At 44.4% G+C, this 18,640-nt stretch overlaps 1 protein-coding gene across 4 annotated transcripts in view; it reads right to left on the bottom strand.

Annotated features, from left to right (window-relative positions):
* The window catches only part of SFXN5 (sideroflexin 5), a 101,550-nt gene that overhangs the window by 23,120 nt on the left and 59,790 nt on the right, over positions 1-18,640 (bottom strand). For all 4 annotated transcript variants that reach the window (XM_010580806.1, XM_010580804.1, XM_010580803.1 and 1 more), the window contains 3 exons: positions 14,534-14,624; positions 9,520-9,635; positions 7,343-7,428 (listed from right to left, as the gene is read on the bottom strand). In XM_010580806.1, coding sequence (XP_010579108.1) covers positions 7,343-7,428; positions 9,520-9,635; positions 14,534-14,624 — 293 coding nt within the window. The remainder of the gene's footprint in view (positions 1-7,342; positions 7,429-9,519; positions 9,636-14,533; positions 14,625-18,640) is intronic.

Here is an 18,640-nt window from a genome sequence, read left to right as displayed (position 1 = left end):
AGCCTTAACTCCTCCAATATCTCAGCTCCTCACTAATAAGCTATCGAGACGGAGTTGATCCTATCAGTTTGTGCTGTGAAAGCCAAGCTTCTGTTCTCCAATATTTAGCTACCTTGTTTTGCATAGAGCATGATCTAGCCTAAGACTCCTGCAGAAGTCCACAAGGATTTTGTCTGAGTCAGGAAAGCAGGTTACCTTGCTCCACGCTTTTTAACAAATGCAACTTTCAAGAATTGCCGTCAATAAGCTGTGATAACTAGTCCCTGTGATGCAGAGGGGCAACTCCTGGAACTGATTTATTCTCCTGCTTAAGCTGTTGTGATCCATGAGAGCCCTTGCTGAGAAAATCATATGACCAGCATCCTTCAAGCCTCCCTCGAGTACAGTTTAGAACCAAGACATCACTGCTTATACCACCCCTGACATCTTAATTTGGAAGCTGCACCCTCTTTAATTACTACCCTGTTGGGGACCTTATAATCACCCAAGTAAAAACTCATCCAATTTAAAATGATCCCCAGTACAGCCCCCAGGTGTGATTTCCAGGAGTGCTTCAACTCAGGCCAGTTCAAATTACAATGGCTAACCTCCTAATTAAGAAGACTTATGCCTTGATTTAAAAAGGAGAGGGGACTAATTAACACATGTAGTGTAATGTCTTAATTGGGATTCAGATTCTAAAATTTGTGTGGTTCAGAATAAATGACTCATAATTAGTTGAGAGGTCCACTTTTCTTGTGTACCTAGCATCTTTGCTTTCGACACCAATCTCAGTAGAATATTAAATATTGCATGCTGCATTTTGTTAGCTGTCAAATGCAATCAAAACCCCTCTTTTCACCCATTAGCCCCCCATCGGAAGTGAATGATTAGATGTTTCCAGAGGGTTTAACTGCAGTGTATTATAGCAGATTAAAAATAAATAATATTAATATCCATTTGTTGAAGAGTGAATTAGTTTACAACACTGTCCTGTGTGCTCCACCAAGGGGTTCAATCAGGGATGTGGCGGTCTGGACTTTTAGGTCCCCTTGACAGCCCAACTTTGCCATTGGCATCTTCTGAAGCAGACTGCTGTAATCACAAGAGCAAATATCATCTTACCCTACCAGTAATTCTGCAGAAGTACTTGAAGCTATTCTCATATGAGAACAGTAGATTTACAGACTGTCATCATGCACACAGGACAGGACTGGCTAGGCTCTGGTGAACTAAACCTTGGCGCTCAGATTACACAATATGGGATTGAAAAGTTTGCACCAAGAGAAGGTCTCACATTGGAAATCTGCAGGAAGACAGTAATATGTATGTTTTATTGTTCCCAATTTTAGAAGCCAAATTTTTATCACCAGTGGCCTGGCTCACTAGTGTAAGTGATCCACGTTTATACATCAACCTTTGGATGGCAAAGAACGCGCATTTTTGCAATACTTCCCTCCTCCTCTCTCTTTTTTCTTCTTTTTTTTTTTTAAAGATTTGTTTCTTTACTCCCCTTCAGAGCCCCCTAATGCCTATTCTTTCTGCAATTTGCCTTCACAAAATTTGCCTAGCAGGTATTAAAAAGGCAGTAACACACTGGGGAGCTTCTGGCTTACTGATCCTAGGTAGCGCTTACTGTTAACGGATATACCTAAACCAGCTAGACCTTACGGATATCATTTCAATATGCATGAGTGTGCATGTACGTAGGTATATACACAGACACACGCATACTTGTACAGACAGTACATCTGCTCCGCAGAGACAGTGTGTTGTAGATCTTGTAAATACACCTTCATTCAACTTTCATCACATTGTTCATTAGTGGTTTAAATTTTGCATAATTTGGCAGCTGCCTCTGGCATTTTTCAAGAGGTACTGTAATTTATTCCATATGGAAGTCAGTTGCTGTACTAAAAAGGAGTTATCAGGTTCAGTGAACCAGAGCTGTATTTGTCTAGAAGGAGGTGTCAGATGCTAAACTAAATATGACAGGAGTTAACCAAAGTCTCCCAGCTGACAGATTCTGTGGGGTTTCTGTAGTGTTTGGTATAAACAGGTTCAAAGCTAATACATACATCGCAAGACGCCGAGGATGCCGGTGGGGTAAGAAAAGCGCTGGAGGCTGAAGCCTTGGGTATCCCGAGGCATCCCAGGCTCCTCAGAGCCCAGGATTCAAAACACCCCTCTGATGTGCAAACAAACTTTGGGGTGGTTGTCCGACCCCAGATCCCAGTTCTGCTGAGAACCTCCCAGAGCTGGCACCATACCACGTCTCTGCTTCAGAGAGCCTGTCAGGTCTTTCTGCTATCTGCAGAGGGTGTTTCTGAGCTTTTCTCACTCATTTTGGGTCATTTGGGGAATGCTGAGCTCTTCTAGCAACGAGTAGCTCTGTCTGCTGTCCTCTCCAGCCAGGCCACTGCTGTCCTTGCCAAGAACCATCTCCTGCTTTTGGCTGTAGCCCCAGTGCCCCCTCCAGAGGACACAGCAGAAGCAAACAGAGTGAGGTTGGGGGATTTTTGTGCTTGATTGACATAATTAAAGGAGCAGTTTCAATGTTTACTCTGGAAACAGCCACAGCAGTTTAAGGTGTCACTGCTGGCAGCTGTTTAGTTTAAACAAACTTCAGCGGGGGTTTAGCTGGACGGAGAGACTTTGCACATCAGAGGAGGAAGAGCACCTGTAGGAAACATTCTGCACACACTGTCAGAAGGAGAATATCTCTAGCAAAAGGTCATGAACACGAGGTCCAGGAGGGCCTCCTACCTCACACACATTTCTGCAGTGAAAAACATGGTTTAAGCTGAAGAAAACTCCTTTCCAGCACCACAGAATCATGGGCTGAGCGCTGGCTATCCATCAAGGGAATCCATTTTTCAGGTTAGACCGACTTAGCTAAGCCAGAGTAGCTCTGTAATGTTGATGCAGACTGGGAGCATCCTAATTTTATGAGCTTTACAGGAAAACAGCCCTGACAACTGCTGCGTGAGGATGCTGACATGTGCGGCAGCTCTGCCACAAGTTCAGGATGATGGGGAGATGAAGAAAGAGTAGAAACGCTCCTCTTACATGGATACAACTATTCTGGTCCCTGCTTCTCTCTCAGCTCTTGCCCATTGCCAACAGTTCCAGCTTTCTCTCTCCTCCATAAACACTGCACAGTCAGCTGTCGGGCCTCCTCTTGTCTAGCCTGACATACATGAGCTCCTGGAGCCCATCCTCAGACCTTCTGCTGCGCTTCAGACCCTTGGAGGTTGCTTGTACTATGAGGCAAAGAAGAGGCTTTAGGATAAAGAGATAAGAAGAGCTTACATTCTTCAATCTCCACTGTCAGCTATTAGCTGAAAGTGTCCGCAGCAGACATTGCTGGTGGACTGAGCTTGTCCGCTACTTGTCCAGGCCACATGAACTGGATTTGGGCTCTCCCACCACAGAGCTCAGCCTACAGGGGAGCCTGAGGTTGCACTTACACACAGACCTGGATGGTCTATGCATAGACTAGCTGTGTGATGGGCTTCAAGTCTTCAAGGAGTTGGAAGCTGGACAAAAACTACTGGAGAAGTCTTGGATGATAGCTGGGAGAAACCTGCACCATTTCCCAAATTTTGTCATAACTACCAGACAAAAGGATTCACAGAAGCATCTGAATAAAGGGAAATGTCTGAGGGACTAGAAGTCCAACTTAATGCAGTGGATGTAGTTGTCCCCACACATCCGTGACATGGAGATACCAATGAAGTTTCCACTGTCTGCTCTAAAGTCAGCTATATCCCATAGATGAGTCGTCTTCGTCTCATAGACAATGTGAAACCAATATTTTTCCGTATTAAAGTTGCCAACACGGATATTATTTATAAAACTTAAATGAGAATACATCTGCACAAAATAACTGACACCGTGTTCCCCGCATGGCATATGTAGTCTCAAAATAAACATTGATTCTATATGTTAGCTGCTTCAACAGAGCGTCCAAGCAGCAGGAAATGCATGAAACATGGGGAAAGAATGGCGCGCTGCGGAGCTCAGCAGTGGGAGGTAACATTGAATTACTTGGAGAGCAGAGAAGGCGGCCCTGGGAGTTAAAATACACAGCAGGCAAAGAGACGAGAGAAGCCAAGAGAGCTGAAAAAAATGGCACAAGAGACGAGAGAGGCAGCTGGGGGAGTTAAAACATGCAGATGGAGAGATGGCTGAGAGAGAGGAAAGACCTGGATCCAAGTGGAAAGACGACGACCAGGAACTGGCCAGTTAAAATAAACTTTTGGAATACCGAGACGAAAACGAGGGAGTGAGTTTTCCATGAACCTGAAAACCGCTGCTGGGAGCATGTAGCTTGCTCCCGGGGTGGTGCAACTCCCACCCAACTGCAGCAGTCACCCACTTCCACCCGGACTTAAACGCAAGGCAGGAGAATCGCTCTCCTCCTTCGCCACAACCCCAAATGCAAATGACTTAGTAAAGGATCCAGATTGTGACTTCTGATTCCAGATCTCCAGCCTCCAAATAATAAGCCGTCACTCTCATCTTTCTCATTTATAGACACTGTAAGGATTTCTATAAATAATTTGATAATGCATGCCTTGATATGACTCCCATTAAAAACGCCCTAGTCTAGCTAAAATTCTACTAAATTAAAAAAATTAAACTTTTCAGGGAATGCTCCAAGTTTTTTTCCAAAATGAGGTTTCACCTCTGACTGCGTCCTTCAGTAACCACTTTAAAAGATCTCTGAGTTGACACCTGGACTGCAAATCCCTCAGCTATGGAAAGGGATGGTCTCCATGTCAGGTGGATGCTTCCATGTCCTAGAGTGATACCACCACCTCTAGCTGCGTGGCCAAACCGCACCCCACTCCCTATCCCTGCTGTTTCTCACTCACAGGCTTCCAGGAATCCAAAGATATTTGATGGAAAAGTGAAACAGTAGGCACAAAGCTCTAAGGAGAATTTAGGCAGGCAAAAGCAGTGCCCAGATATTTTTATATCTACAGAGTTTCATTTGGGGGTGGTGGGAAGGAAAGTATTCTCTCACAAACCTGAATTAAGTCTTTCTATTAGTTAAAATGACTTTTTGAAGACAATCTCCTGTATGTCCACATTTGCTTGACAGATAAAATTAGTTTCAGTAAGTCTTGCATGGAGCACAGGTGCATTTAGTAGAACTCTTATCAATACAAGAAGTTATGATGCCCCCAAGTATGAAGCAAATTTTACTATTAGTTTTATTTAAGCTTGTGGATGCTTAGCAAGACCTATGATGGTCCTCAGTGTTTCCTACTGGAGACAATCATTGACAGAACAGTTTTCTACAAACCTTGAATTTTTGCACATAAAGATTTTTGTCTGTTCCTGTTGATAACCAGAATAGCAAAGATCCTCTGAATTACAGCAACAAAATAGTTTGTCCTCTGGGGTGATCTTTCTTGGATGAGCTAATCACCGAGATAGCGTTAGACTGGAACCAGTGCCCGTGTTAAGCCAGTGGTAACACACGCAGCAACTTTGCTGCAAAGCCTCAGTGTGACAGAAAGGCGAAAAGAAAGAGCTCTGTAGTAAGAACATCACAAATCGGTGGCATTTCTGAAGTGTCTGGCATGTGGACAGATGAAAACAGAAGTCCTCTCAACTGACAACAGCAAAGCAGCTTTGATGAGATTATAAAGGCTAGAATCATGCGTCTGAATATGAAGCAGGGAAGCTGCCAAGATGCTGGGGTACAAAGATAAGTGACAGTCCCTGTTCTTCTTACACATGATTTTGAGCAAGCCCTGAGTAAGGTACTCCAGCGTAAGACACGGTCGCTCCTGAGCACCTCCCCAGCAGACCCTGTGGGTAGATCATGGACTGGGGGACCATGTGGGTGACACGGGGTCTTGGAGCAGGAAAGAGGCTGCAGAGCTTTTGTTAAGGAGGAGCATGAAGTGACAATAAAATCCTGTGCACAAAATTAAGGGGACTGGAATCTACCCCTTGTCCTTGTGCGTCCCCAGCAGCCATCTCCAAACAATGGCTTGCAGCAAGTGTTACCAAGACTGTGCCCTGCCACAGGGAACCACCACAGTCCCTTTGAAAAAGAAAGGAAAACAGTATATTTTGGCTGAAGAGGGCTAAAAGAACTTACTTTAGAGTTCCCAAAACAGACTTTGTTCCCGTTTCTCCCCACACTCAGGCCATGGGAGGAACCAATCTTGGTGAGAGCCTCTAGGTGCTAGAGGGCTACCAGCCTATACCTATATTTTTAAATTTAGATGTTAAAAATCAGTCTCCAAATTTACAGAAGCAGCCCTGACCCTTCTGTTAAGGAGAGAAAATTGCCCAGGGGTGTTTCTACAAGAGTAAACAAGGCTAGCCAAAGCTATGGGTCAATCCCTAATCGTACTAATTACTATTTACTTTGTCAGTGGAGTGCTTTAGAGCAGCCATTATCAACAGATTTGTTTAAAGAGTGCTTCCAGCTTGGCTGTCTCAACAAAGGTAGCAAGCCCTTTAGCACCCCCGTCTTTCAATGCACGAATCAGTCGCCAGAGGTTGGCAAGGTGATCCCCACCCCATGGATCATTCACACCGAATGAGCTGCTGATGGGCGTCCTACGAGCCATAGGCACCCAACAGCTCCAAAGAGGCTCACAGCATCTAGGGGCAGAAGAAAAAGCGGAGGTGTTGGAAAGCAAGGTGGGAGAATGGCCAATGGACAGGGCAGTTTGGGGTTTTTTGCTATTAAGAACTCTGCGAGGAGATAATTGGACATGAAATAATAACCCTGCCCTTTCCTGCCAACTCTGCTAGCACTGAGGCTCCACAGAGACATCTGCCAGGAGAGATTCTGGCTTAAACAGTAATGGAAAGCAAATCTCTGCAGGGTATGTGAACCACATATTCTTCTGGGGAAGTCCAAGCCACAGGATGTTATTGAAAGAAAGTACAAGTGAGTTCAAACAGGGCATAAAGCAAGTCCAACAGTGGCCAAGGTGGTCAACAAGTCCCTATACTCACTATCGCTGGCTGAACACGAGCCAAGATCTTTAGTCTGACCCCAGGTGGCACCTCTAATGTTTGCTAAGTGGAGGACTGAAAACTTATGGACACTTTTCCACTGAATTCAGAGAGTTTTGGCTCACACTGACCCTACGGTATAGGGTTATTCAAACTGCTGGGGTCTCAGAAAGAGAATTTAAAAATAACCATATCAATATAACACTTTAACAGCCTACAACAATGGTCAAAAATGATGGAACATGAAAATTTTAATAAGAAAAAAAGTCTTTGATGGACCAATGCTAAGAAATACCAATGAATAACACCTACTGAGGATCTTTTCTCCCTTCCCCTTGAAAAGACCCACTTTGTATTACTCAACACTTACTTTTCCAGTATGGACATAATAATTGGAGGTAGAACCAGTATAGGCATTGGCAGGACCACTCTAGTCAGGGCCGTTTCTAGCAGTGCCTGAAAAGGAAAAACAAACAAACCCAAGACACGTAAAACAAATCTCAGGATGTACCTGCACTGAGCAATCAACACGTGGGCACAGAAATGGCTTGGCTGGCCTTTCTTCTGTTGCATATGTGAATGAATGTATCAACACACGCTTTCAACTTTGCTATCAGCTATTTGTATCCAACCTATTTTCACTCTGTTGCTCCAAACGATGGGCTGGAGCCCATGCTTGGTCACCATGGAATAAACAGAGACACCTAATAGCTTCCCTGATTTCACTTTATGTGACCAAAAGCACTCCAACATCTCATCATATTCTTAAGCAAACATGTTAGTGCTGCCTGGAGGAAGAAAGAGAGGCAAAACAGCTGCCTGGAAGATGTTGTAAGGTGAAATATCCGAGTATGGGCTGAGCAGCAGCTTCAGCACTTCCTCCGTCAACTGAGTTTCAACTTCAATTATGTGCTGGGGGAATGCAGCACCTCATTGCCTGCTCCAAGACTTGTTTCTGCTCTTTAATCACTGGTGGTTTACTGCAAAGCATCGTAACACACTGGGCTCTCCTCTCCCAGGAAGACGCCCAACTGTGAAGCTACGGTTGTCCCTCCGCTGGTGCTTTCTCTCTGGCAAGATTCACCAGGAAGCAGCAAACAGAACAGCTTGGCAGCATGATACATATAAATTACCCTGAGATGAGACCTAGAGAAGATCATGGGTGCTCTAGCAAGGTGTTTTAAGTACCACTGTGTCTTCATTTACCTCTTCCAACCACCTTTGCCAGCACCTACCTGGGATGCTCCAAGCACTGCGACCATACGCGGGGCTTCAGCAGACCTAGGCAGAGGATACTGTAGATTTTGGATGGAAATGCTGAAACTTATACATATGCCCAGGCTTGGGAGCACTCAATCCTTCCAAACTGGGACAAGGTCTCAGAGAGGCGCAGATGTGTTACACTAAGGATCTGCCAAATTTTCCATGACAAAACCCAGTACTAAGCTATTCAGGAAGAAGCACTGGGATTAGATGGCAGCTGAGCAGTTCTCAGAAGTCCTAAATTTGATGTTTAAACTCCACCTAAATCACACTTACAGTACCTTCACTTTTAATATTTATTTTCTATGTTGTCTGTCTTCCCCTCGACCATTAGGATGGAGAGGGGAAGCTGGGTCCTGAAGCCAGTTAATGTAAGTGAGGAAAACTGGCTCAAATAAGTATCTCCGAGCCCTTCAACAGATTGTTTTAATCTCCGTGTTAAACAGCAATATGGAGAGATATTAGAGATCTCCCATTTCTTGCCGAGGACTGTAAATCTGTACATTAATTGCTGTCTATGAAGTGCCTTAAGAGCCTTGGACAGAAGGAGCGAGAGAAATGCCAAGCATTATATTATTAACTCCTCTGCCTGGGCGTGTGCTTTGGTACATGCTTTACATTTCAGATTAAAGCCCACTTGGAAACAACATGCCTCAGACAATCAGATGATGCTCGGAAGACAAAACTATGTAAGAAGGGAAGAAAAGGGAATAATTGCAGGCAGATGGCAGAGAGTAGGTTACAGGGGAAAACAAATCAGGTGTTAGGATGAGGATAAAAACATCTGGCTACCCTCACAAAGCTTTGATTGGCAATTGCTAATGCAGCTTTGACATGGCAAGGGTTAAAAAGCTACTCAGCTTGAAAATTAAGTCTTCCTAATTTAGAAAAAGGTGTAAGTTATCTTTGCTTCGTATTCAACATGAACTGCTTACAAGTTTCCACAAAGAAATCCTAAGGCTGTGAAAGCATCAGGGTAGTACAGGATCTTTCTGATGTCAGTCTGTGCCCTTCCAAACCATCAAGGTCAGTCACCAAATTTGCCTGCATGACAAGAGCCTGTGTCTGCCAGCAGAATCAGTTTTGTGGCTACGCAACTGCACGTGTGGGTACAGCACAGGCATTAAGTTTTGCCGCTTCGCTCTTCCTGCATGATGGGTAAAGCTCATCTATTTCTAGCTCTTTCAAGTCATCAATTTCTACGGCTGTGGGATTTGTTGAGCCTTAAGGCCAGTTGTGTACAAGCTCACCCAAGTACTTGCCAGGAACATCACAGGTACATACGTGTTTTGCAGCAATTCTGGAAGACCCGACAATGTTTCCGTTATTGTCCAAAACATCAATTCCTTCTTCCAGCTCTGTGTGCCTCATCAGGACAACATTGCAGATATTGGCACTAGCTGAGGATGAGAAAAGCACGATGATTAGCAACGCAGCCCTGGTCAATACCAAATGGCAGGCTTCTGTTCGCCATGACAGCCCTTCAGCTTTGCTTGCATCAATCTGCCAAGAAGTTTCTGCAAGTCAAGGAGCCACTCTTATACCAAGACAAAGATGTGATTCTTAAGAGGAGATAATAACCAAGATAATTTTCTTTTACTTGCAAAGGGATCTGCTGCCACAATCAGAAAGGTATTGATGCAAAGAAATACCAGCATTTCCAGATATTGGTGTTCACACATGCTCCCACCCTCCATAGTGATCCTTCACCCAACATTTCGACCTACTAAGTCAAAACAGGTCCTTGCACTCGGCTGCCAGTTGGTCTCGGACAATCAGGCACTGCTGATTGACAGCTGCCTCTTCTGACCACTCCAGAGCTGGTCTTAACTCCCTTTACTAAGCCAGCAGACAAACTCTTCTTAAATAACAGATTTTAGCAGATATGATGGAAAGACACTACAAGGGATTTCACTGAGCTATGAAGGACAGCTCAGATCTGAGCTCTTAAGATGACAGAATTTTTATTCTTTTAAATCAATTAAGACAAGGTTGGGTTGCTTCCATTGACATGTATCCCATTAGTGAGGGTCCTGCTGACTATTTGCCCGTTTCACATGTTTTAGGGGGTAAATGGCTCTGTGGGCTTATTTTCTAGAGTTAGAGACCTGTTTCTTCACTTTAACAGTATTTTTCTGAACTATGACACAAACCAGCAGCGCTTTGGATGGCTCTGGTTCCCAAACGACATTTCCCAGATCTCAGCCCTGCATCCATGGCAGAGGTGGGAGCAGGTCTGGGACCCTTTCTGACAACTCCCCCCTTGCCCAGCCTGTGGTTTTTGTAGCCTTCTTGAGGTGTCCCCAAATTCTGCTCCTCAAGTAACATGTTAAGAGCTGGGATTGAGAAACATCCTTCCCAGGTGCAGCTCCTGTCTGGGGCCCAGGCACTTATTAAATTTTTCCAAGGAAAAGCTGCTAATTCCTACAAAAGTTTTGGTTTTGATAAACTGGCATTTTCCAGCAACCCCCCCACACATTTTGTTGCAAACTTTCCAACCAGAACTAACACAAACCCACTGTTGCTGCAAGTACCACTGCTTCCAAAAATGTGTTTCTGTACTGCCTGATGGGTTAATATTTGCTAATTAATCTCAATTCATGTCATATAACAAATGTCTAATTTTTTGAGGGTGGTGGGTGGGTGAGCCCTATACGAATGCAGCTTTCTGCAATCAAGGATGATTTGTGGTGACAAATGCTCCTTACACTCGAGAATAAGAGGAACATACACACACGCACACTCTGTCTCTCTCTTTAATATTCGAACTACTGGACCACTCTTCCCATCTATCAAAATATCTGTGTTACCAACCCTTCAGCTCCTTAATCGAAGATAAAAAAGAAAACAGGCATTTCATTTAAAGCAAGTTTAGCACCCCTTTTTTTTCTAACACTCACATGCCCTGTCCTTCTAGCTATCAGTCAAGACTGAACACATAAAAACACGCCAGCAGAGATGCTCTAGCCAGGCCAGGATGCACCAGCACAAGGCTCTTGCGAGACTCATGATGGGGTGTCCAGACCTGAAGCTCCCACCACAGCTAGATGCTTCTCCAAGTCTCTGGATCCTATTAGGGCTTCATTGATTGAGCAGGTCCCAAATTCAAAACCTGATTCTAGCCTGTTTGTCTGACACAAACAACTGTCTTAGCTGCTTCCCTTCTGCTTTCTGAGAAAGCAGAAAATGCTGCTAATTATGGGTAAACTTGGATTTTATGGATGTCTCAAATACAGAGGGGAATGAGAAATAAATAAATATATGTGTAGACAACTTGATTTTCAGAATTTGGAAAGAAATTGTGATAATATAGCCTGGAAACTAATTCTGTGAAAACACTTGGTGACACATTGGAAACTGGGTTCAGATACAAAAGCAATCCATTACCCTACTTCTGTATGTGTGTAAATATATCCTTTCTAAACCAGGGTGCTCTCTACACACTAAATACATCCTTGTGCACCACCTAAACACATTTAACAATTTTAACCCGACCAACAAAAAACCAAGAAGCCCAAGGAGAAGAAATCTTCCCTCTTCCTCACCTCCTTTCTCTCCAATGGGTATCTTTCTACCAGCTTTAGCTTCCTTCGGATCAGGTTTGAGATGCAACCTTTGGGATTTTCTGTGGATTTTTTAGCCACATGCATCTCCAGTATAAAGCATGCCATCACCAGCGACACCCCTTACCTTCGTGACAGCTATCCACATGCAGTGCTTGGGAAGAAGTGGGTAAACTGGGTTCCTTGCAATAACCCTGGGCGTTGATATCCTTCACCACCTACATCTCCAAGAAAGGGTCAAGCCCCTTCATACTCAAATTTGGGAATCACGGCTCTCAGGAACACAGCACCAACACACTCCTTCCCTTCTCTGTACTGAAAACCTTCATAGAGTACAACTTCACCACCCAGATCATGCTCCAGAGTGGCCAACAGCAAGCACGAACCCCTTTTACACCAAGCCAGCCACTGGCTATGCAGAGCCTTGGCCATTTCCATGAGCTGTTCCACCTGGGGCTGGGGAGGATTTGTCGGACAACTTGTGATTTTCAGCTACTACAAATTACCTTTGGCAGAGGGTGAGGGCGCAGCCTGACCTCCCGGCACCCTGCTCCAGGGCCACCACTGGCCGCGACATGGGGATCGGAGCGATCGGAGCCTGCACTAGTTACCTGGGTGCTTTCCTAACTGCCCACAGTCTGTGTTATCACAAGTGAGGTCTGCAGGCCCCCTGCAGACACATCCCCATGCCCTGCACTCGTCTCAGGGTCTCATGGTGAAAGTGGAATTTCAAGGAGGAACCACTTCTGTTAAATATGTCCTACAAGCAGCATTTCTGCAGATATGGTTTAGTTTATCGGGCAAAGACAACTGTTACATGACCCAGAGAAGACAGACACAACATGTAGAGCATCTCTGAGGGCAGTAAGACCCAGAGACTGGCTTTCCCAGTGCGTACCCCAGCTTCTCAAAGCTTTGCAAGAGTCTTTATGAACATCTCTGCTAGGAGTCTGGTTGCCTTCCACCCAAGCAATAGCTGCACTTCCCCAAGTCTCCATCTCTCAAGACCCCTTGGGATGAGAGACCATAAAGCTTTGATGCATACCTCCAGTTTTCCAGCTGCTATCAACCAGCACATCTCAGCCGAGGTTGCTGGGAGAGGGAAGCAAGGAAAGGCCAAGAGAAAACTGCTTAATGGTAGTGGAGCAAGAGCTTTACACCAGTGTCTGGCTTTTCACATACAAAAAGTGAAATTCTGCCCTTTTGCTGGGGGCTGGTGGTTCAGAAGCAATGGAAAGACACATGTTAATTAAACAGTTTGTCCAGGTCTGCAAACCAGTAACTTGCAGCTTTCAGAACCACAAAACGGCAATTAGTAGGAGGATTCCTGATGTCCTGGCACATAACGAAGCATGACAGTACACAAATAAAATAAGCAACTAGAGAATTAATTACGGGCTAAACAAATTAATTATGGGTCCTCAATCAATGCCGACACAAGTGTCACCTCTTTCTCCTTACACCTTGGTATGAAAACAGAGCAAGCTGGCAGCAAAGACTTCCCACGTGCATCTCTGACTCAAACCCAGCCTTGGAGCTGCCTCCTGGGTCTTGTACTCACCTCTAGAGCCCTCCTGGTTATAAAAATCAAAAGAAAGCTGAAACCCTCTAAAAATATATTCCAGGAAAGTTCAAAGAAAACAATGATAATGTCCACAGATGCCCCCTGTACAAGCAAAGGGCTCAGAAACAAGACCAAGTGCAACCTAAAGACCACAATCTCCATCACCCCCTGCTCTGCAGACAGGGCAAGTGGCTGTTTTTCTGGCAGAAAAGGGCAAAAAAACCCCCAGCAACTTGGGAACTGAAGGCTGGAGGGTCTGAGCAACCAGCTCTCTGTAAAAAAAGGAGCAGAAAGAGCAAAGAAACTGAGAGCAACAGCTAGGTAAAGAGTCTTGGCATCCTCAAGCGAAGCTCTTGAGGACATGGCCCTTGCACAGCAAAGGAAAAAGCTTAAAGGAATGTTTTGCACTAACACGGTTGAAAAGAGACCTGCCACAGCGAGCAAAACCCCTTTGTTTACTGATTTCCTCCATGCTTGAACAATTTCTTTAAAAATAAATAAGGTTATATAAAAAATTACCCTAACGCCACTGGTGATTTCTTCACAGCTAAAATAACTCATCGTTTGCTGAACGTTGTAACCACAGGCTTCAGCAAGGGCTGAGTCCAGTGTGTCCCTTCTCTTAAACACTGAGCAGTTAGCTGATAAAATGCAGAAGGGTTTATTCTGTGCTCCAACAAGCCAGCAGCAGCCTTAATTCTTCACATAAGTCGGTCTTTTTTTAATCAGTGGCTCTTAGAAATCTGTATATTCAGAGTAGGAGCATTTCATTGCATTTTTATTGTAAAAAAACCCTAATGCTACCGCTTATTTGAAGAATCAATTTGACATGATTCAAATCAGATCTTACAAATTAAATGCTCTCAAATTTGGACAGTCAAGGACCAGTCAACACCAATCCTTTTTTAAACTGCTTGAGAGTGGAAAGTGCAGCTTGACAAAGCCTTGTGAGTTGTGTCCACCAGCAGCTTTGCATCATTTTCCCACCAAAATGCTGCTTTGCACCATCCTGTTGCTGTTTGCACCAACTCAGGGACCCACCACCGAGGGGACATGGCAGCGACAGCATAAAGCAGGAAGGCAGGAGTTAGGTGTCCATCCCAGTGGCTTTTAGCCACAGGTAGGTTTACAGCCCACCCTGTGAATATAGAGAAAAGGTGTTATTTCTTACCGACAGCAGGGAATGGCACAAACCTCTGGATCAAGAGACGAGTGGCGGGGGTAAACTTGTTTGCTCTCTGAACCAGAACATTAAGGCCCACCTTTGAATAGAAAAAAAAAAAAACAAAACAGAGAAGCATAAAGATTTAGCTACAAGGAGCAGGGCAGATGCCACAGGCTGCAGACAGCAGTAGAGCTCTTCAGGGGCACGGATGGGGGTCTCTCCTAATGCAGAAGTGTTTGAGAACTAAACCCCACACACACTGCAGAGTTTAGCTGTGGTGGGTTCAGCCCTTTATTCAACAAAGGGTTGAACCAAACCATTGGGTTGAACCCAACCATCGGGTTTAAAGGAAGGGTTGAACCCAACCGTTGGGTTTAAAGGAAGGGTTGAACCTAACCATTGGGTTTAAACCCTTTCTAGCTAAAAGACAAGGTAGAAACCACTGCAATGCCATTCAGTCCTTCTGGAAATGCCCCTAGCTGCATTTTTACCCAGTTCACTGGCATTTTCCCCACCCAGCACAAAATCATTTGCGCCGGGAGTCCTCACCCAGCTAGGAAAAAGCCAAATATCAGTGGTGGTGGTTGGCCCAACACAATTCATTGCTCCTCCCAGGGTCTGTGCAAACTACACCACCCCACTCCAATGCAAACATTTGGGCTATAAAGGAGCTATTAATAGAAACAAGAGATAGCAGGCAGTTTATTATAACCATGGATCATTTTTTTGTTGCCTCCTCCAACACTTGAATAATGCAGAGCTCTCCACAGTTTTGCAGGAATCTAAGCCATTGCATATGTTAATATAAACAGCACGGAGGAGAGTCGCTGCCTCGTCAGCCTCAGCGTGGTTGGATAGTAGCGATAGTCAGAGAATTTCCACCAAAATTTGTTTCAAGCAGAACTGGGGTTATTAATTAAACAAACCTATTCACAGGGAATGACTTCTGTCTTCAAATTACTCTCCCTCACAATATTTTCTCTTTTTCAACCAAAAACCCCCAAACGTGCAAACAAAACCCAACAGCCCCAAACCGGGAATTTTAGGCTGAAAATGGAAGTCTTTAGCAATGCCTGGCCAAAAAGTTTTCAGCCAAAAATGCAGCAAAATTAAAAAAAAAAAAAATTCAGCCAAAGCCAAAAACCTGCCAGCAAATAGTGATTTGGGGGCTTTAAAAAAAAAAAAAAGAAAAGAAAAGAAAAGTAAAGCATGGGAGAACATATTTTGCAAGCTGCTACATTATACATGCATCCGCAGTGCATCTCGTCTTTTTGGAGGCTGAGAGGAAGATGTTGAGAAGTGCAACTGCTGGGTAAGCCCTGCATAAGCAGAGTGCTGGTTTTCAAAACCCATGCAGCATGTCCAGAGCCCCATGAGGTTTTCACCAGGACCCCACGTAGGAAGCCTTCCTGCTGTCCTCGGCCACTGCAACTGTAGTGCTGAGCCCAAGAGAGCCATGGCGGTTCTTCTTAGTCTGGGCAAGAATGAGGGTTTTGTCTTAATCTTCTTCCCCCTCAAAATGACTGAATGATATTATTTTTACATTTTACAAGTGCTGGGATGCCTATTTGCAAAATCTGAATGCTTCCAGAAACTGTAAAGCAATCTAAAATGGGTGGCTTTAAGAGTAAAGGTAAGACAGTCTTGAGCCTGGCTTTGCTAGTACTGTCCCATGGATTCGGGTATTTATAGCCTGGATACAGTTCATCTGTGTAGATGACAAATTTTGTTGGGTTTGCAGCCTCTGCTTGTAGGTTTGATGGAAGGATTAGACCGTGAAGTGGAAGAGCAGCAGCTTTTGAAACAGAAAAGATGAGTCTGGGAGAAACACCGCTGTGAGGCTAGTGGTAATAAAAGCATTTTACTTTCAGATTCAATTTGGTGCTGCAGATGAACTCGCTCCTCCACTTACAGCAACCACCCTGCTGTGAATATGAAATTAAATGTTGCTATAGATTTAAATCCAATCTCCCAAATTCCCAACACAAGGACTAGATTTAGGAAACTAATGAGGGTTTGTTTTTTACAGTTTTGAAATTGCTTTAGCCAATCTGTGAACTCTTTCCCGCAGGTCACTAAGTGGGATGAGGGTAAACAGGTCAAGGAGAGCATCCAACAACGAGCAGATACTCCTCAGCCTCAGACCACTGTAAGCAAAAGGGCCATCAACAAGGAGAGCTTAATGAGTTTAATTCCTAGGGGCTGGCCGAAGAACACTGACTATCGAGGCAAATTCATCACTAAGAAAACAATCGCAGGAGTATTATTATTATTATCATCACCCTGCCTACAGCCTGAGTCACAGATCTGGGATCTACAACACTGGCACTGTACAAACATGTAACAGAGAGTCAGGTGGGATTCATCACACCAAACGTGGTAGAATCATAGGATCGTTTAGATTGGAAAAGACCTTTAAGATCATCGAGTCCAACTGTTAACCTAATGTGGCCAAGTCCACCACCAAACCATGTCCCGAAGTGCCACATCTTCACATCTTTTAAATACTTCCAGGGACGGTGACAACCACTTCCCTGGGCAGCCTGTTCCAGTGCTTGATAACCCTTTTAGTAAAGAAATTTTTCCTAATATCTAATCTAAACCTCCCCTGGCACAACTTGACAGCACTTCCTCTTGTCCTATGGGCTCCCTTTGCAGCCCAGTGCAGAGAAATTAGCCCTTTTAAGGGTTTTTATTCTCTTCCCAAGACAGACATTTGCAGGTGCTCACGCAAAATGTTCCCAACAGTGCCCATTCATCCCTGCTGACTATCAAAGGAGTCCAGGGATGCAGCTCAGATGAAGATATCTATGCTGGTGATGTCTCAACTCAGGCAAGACAAGTGCTCTTGCAGTTGGGAGCTCTGGGAATGGATTTGCTGTACTGGTTTCAGTGCAGCACTGGTTTGGGGTATTCCTGCACCGTCACCCAGATTAGGGGACAAATCCAGCTTTTCAAATTGCCTATTTTTTTGAGGTTTCTGTCTCCAGAGCACTTCCTTGATCTGGGTGACAGTCTCCCGACAAGGTGGGCATGGGGGATACGTTACACCACGACTGCTAATGTCTCGCAACACAAAACCGGGGCCGAACACTGCCAATGGGAGAGCAACCTTACTGAGGGCTCTACTACGCCTCCAGCAGCACCCTGGCCTTCCTCCCTCCCTCCCTTTTCTTCAAATGCCAAGAATTCCTGCTATTTATTTTGCTACCGGCTTTGTTTTCAGCACCAACAATGCTAACTCAGCAGAAGGACAGAGTTTGCGATGTTGCCGTACTTGAGGCTGTACCATCAGACATCGTCAGAGTGACTGTGTAATAATAAACCAAGATTTCTGTTTCTTTTTCTCTTCCTTCTTGTCTCAAAAAGTTCTGACCTCATTCATGTCCACCAAGACATGGATTTTAAAAGCACAGGATTTTTTGAAAAAATCCCTGCTTTATTTTTGTTTTTTTTCTTTTATGACTATTAAGATTTTTGAAGCCTGAGAGATGGCTTTTGAATGCCTGAAGTTGGCAACGACCGAGCTGTTTGATAAAGGTCCAACCCTACACCTCTTAAACCAGTTCTAGAGCAGTAAATACATCAGCAGTTCAAGAAGTTATTTTGCTTAATTTTGAGATGGAATTTTTATAAAATAAAGGAGTATTATGAGTCCAGTGCACAAGGTGGACATCAGTTGGTAGAAGATGCCACCTAAATGTCACTGAGCAGCTCTCTAGACTTCATTAACTGCATTGGTGAGACTGTGAGGGACACAATTTTTCCACGTTCCAGTAGTATTGGGGCAACCCTGACCACTGCAGTTGGAGCTGGCTGCTCCAAGCAACCTAGAAAGTCAACTTGGAAGGAGGGACTGGCTCCAAAGAAGTTTATCCTTCAGCCTTCAAATCACCAGATTGCTGAATTAAAACACTAATTGGATCTGATGAGTCCCATACAGTCGAACTGAAGAAAAGAGCATTAGGAGAAGGAAGGAAAAAAATCATTCATTAGGGCTGAGAGGTGAAAATGGAGGCAGAGAGATGGAAAACTGGGCTGTTTACCAACTGGAGCTTTACCAAGTCAAGGAGAACAGAATGGAGGAGTATAAGGGAAGGGAAAGCAATAACA

This window comes from Haliaeetus leucocephalus, unplaced genomic scaffold, assembly GCF_000737465.1.
Source record: "Haliaeetus leucocephalus isolate CR32 unplaced genomic scaffold, Haliaeetus_leucocephalus-4.0 Scaffold741, whole genome shotgun sequence".
NCBI classification, from domain to species: Eukaryota; Metazoa; Chordata; class Aves; order Accipitriformes; family Accipitridae; genus Haliaeetus; species Haliaeetus leucocephalus.
Note: the sequence above shows the minus strand (reverse complement) of the source record. Positions and strands in the feature narration are given on the sequence as shown.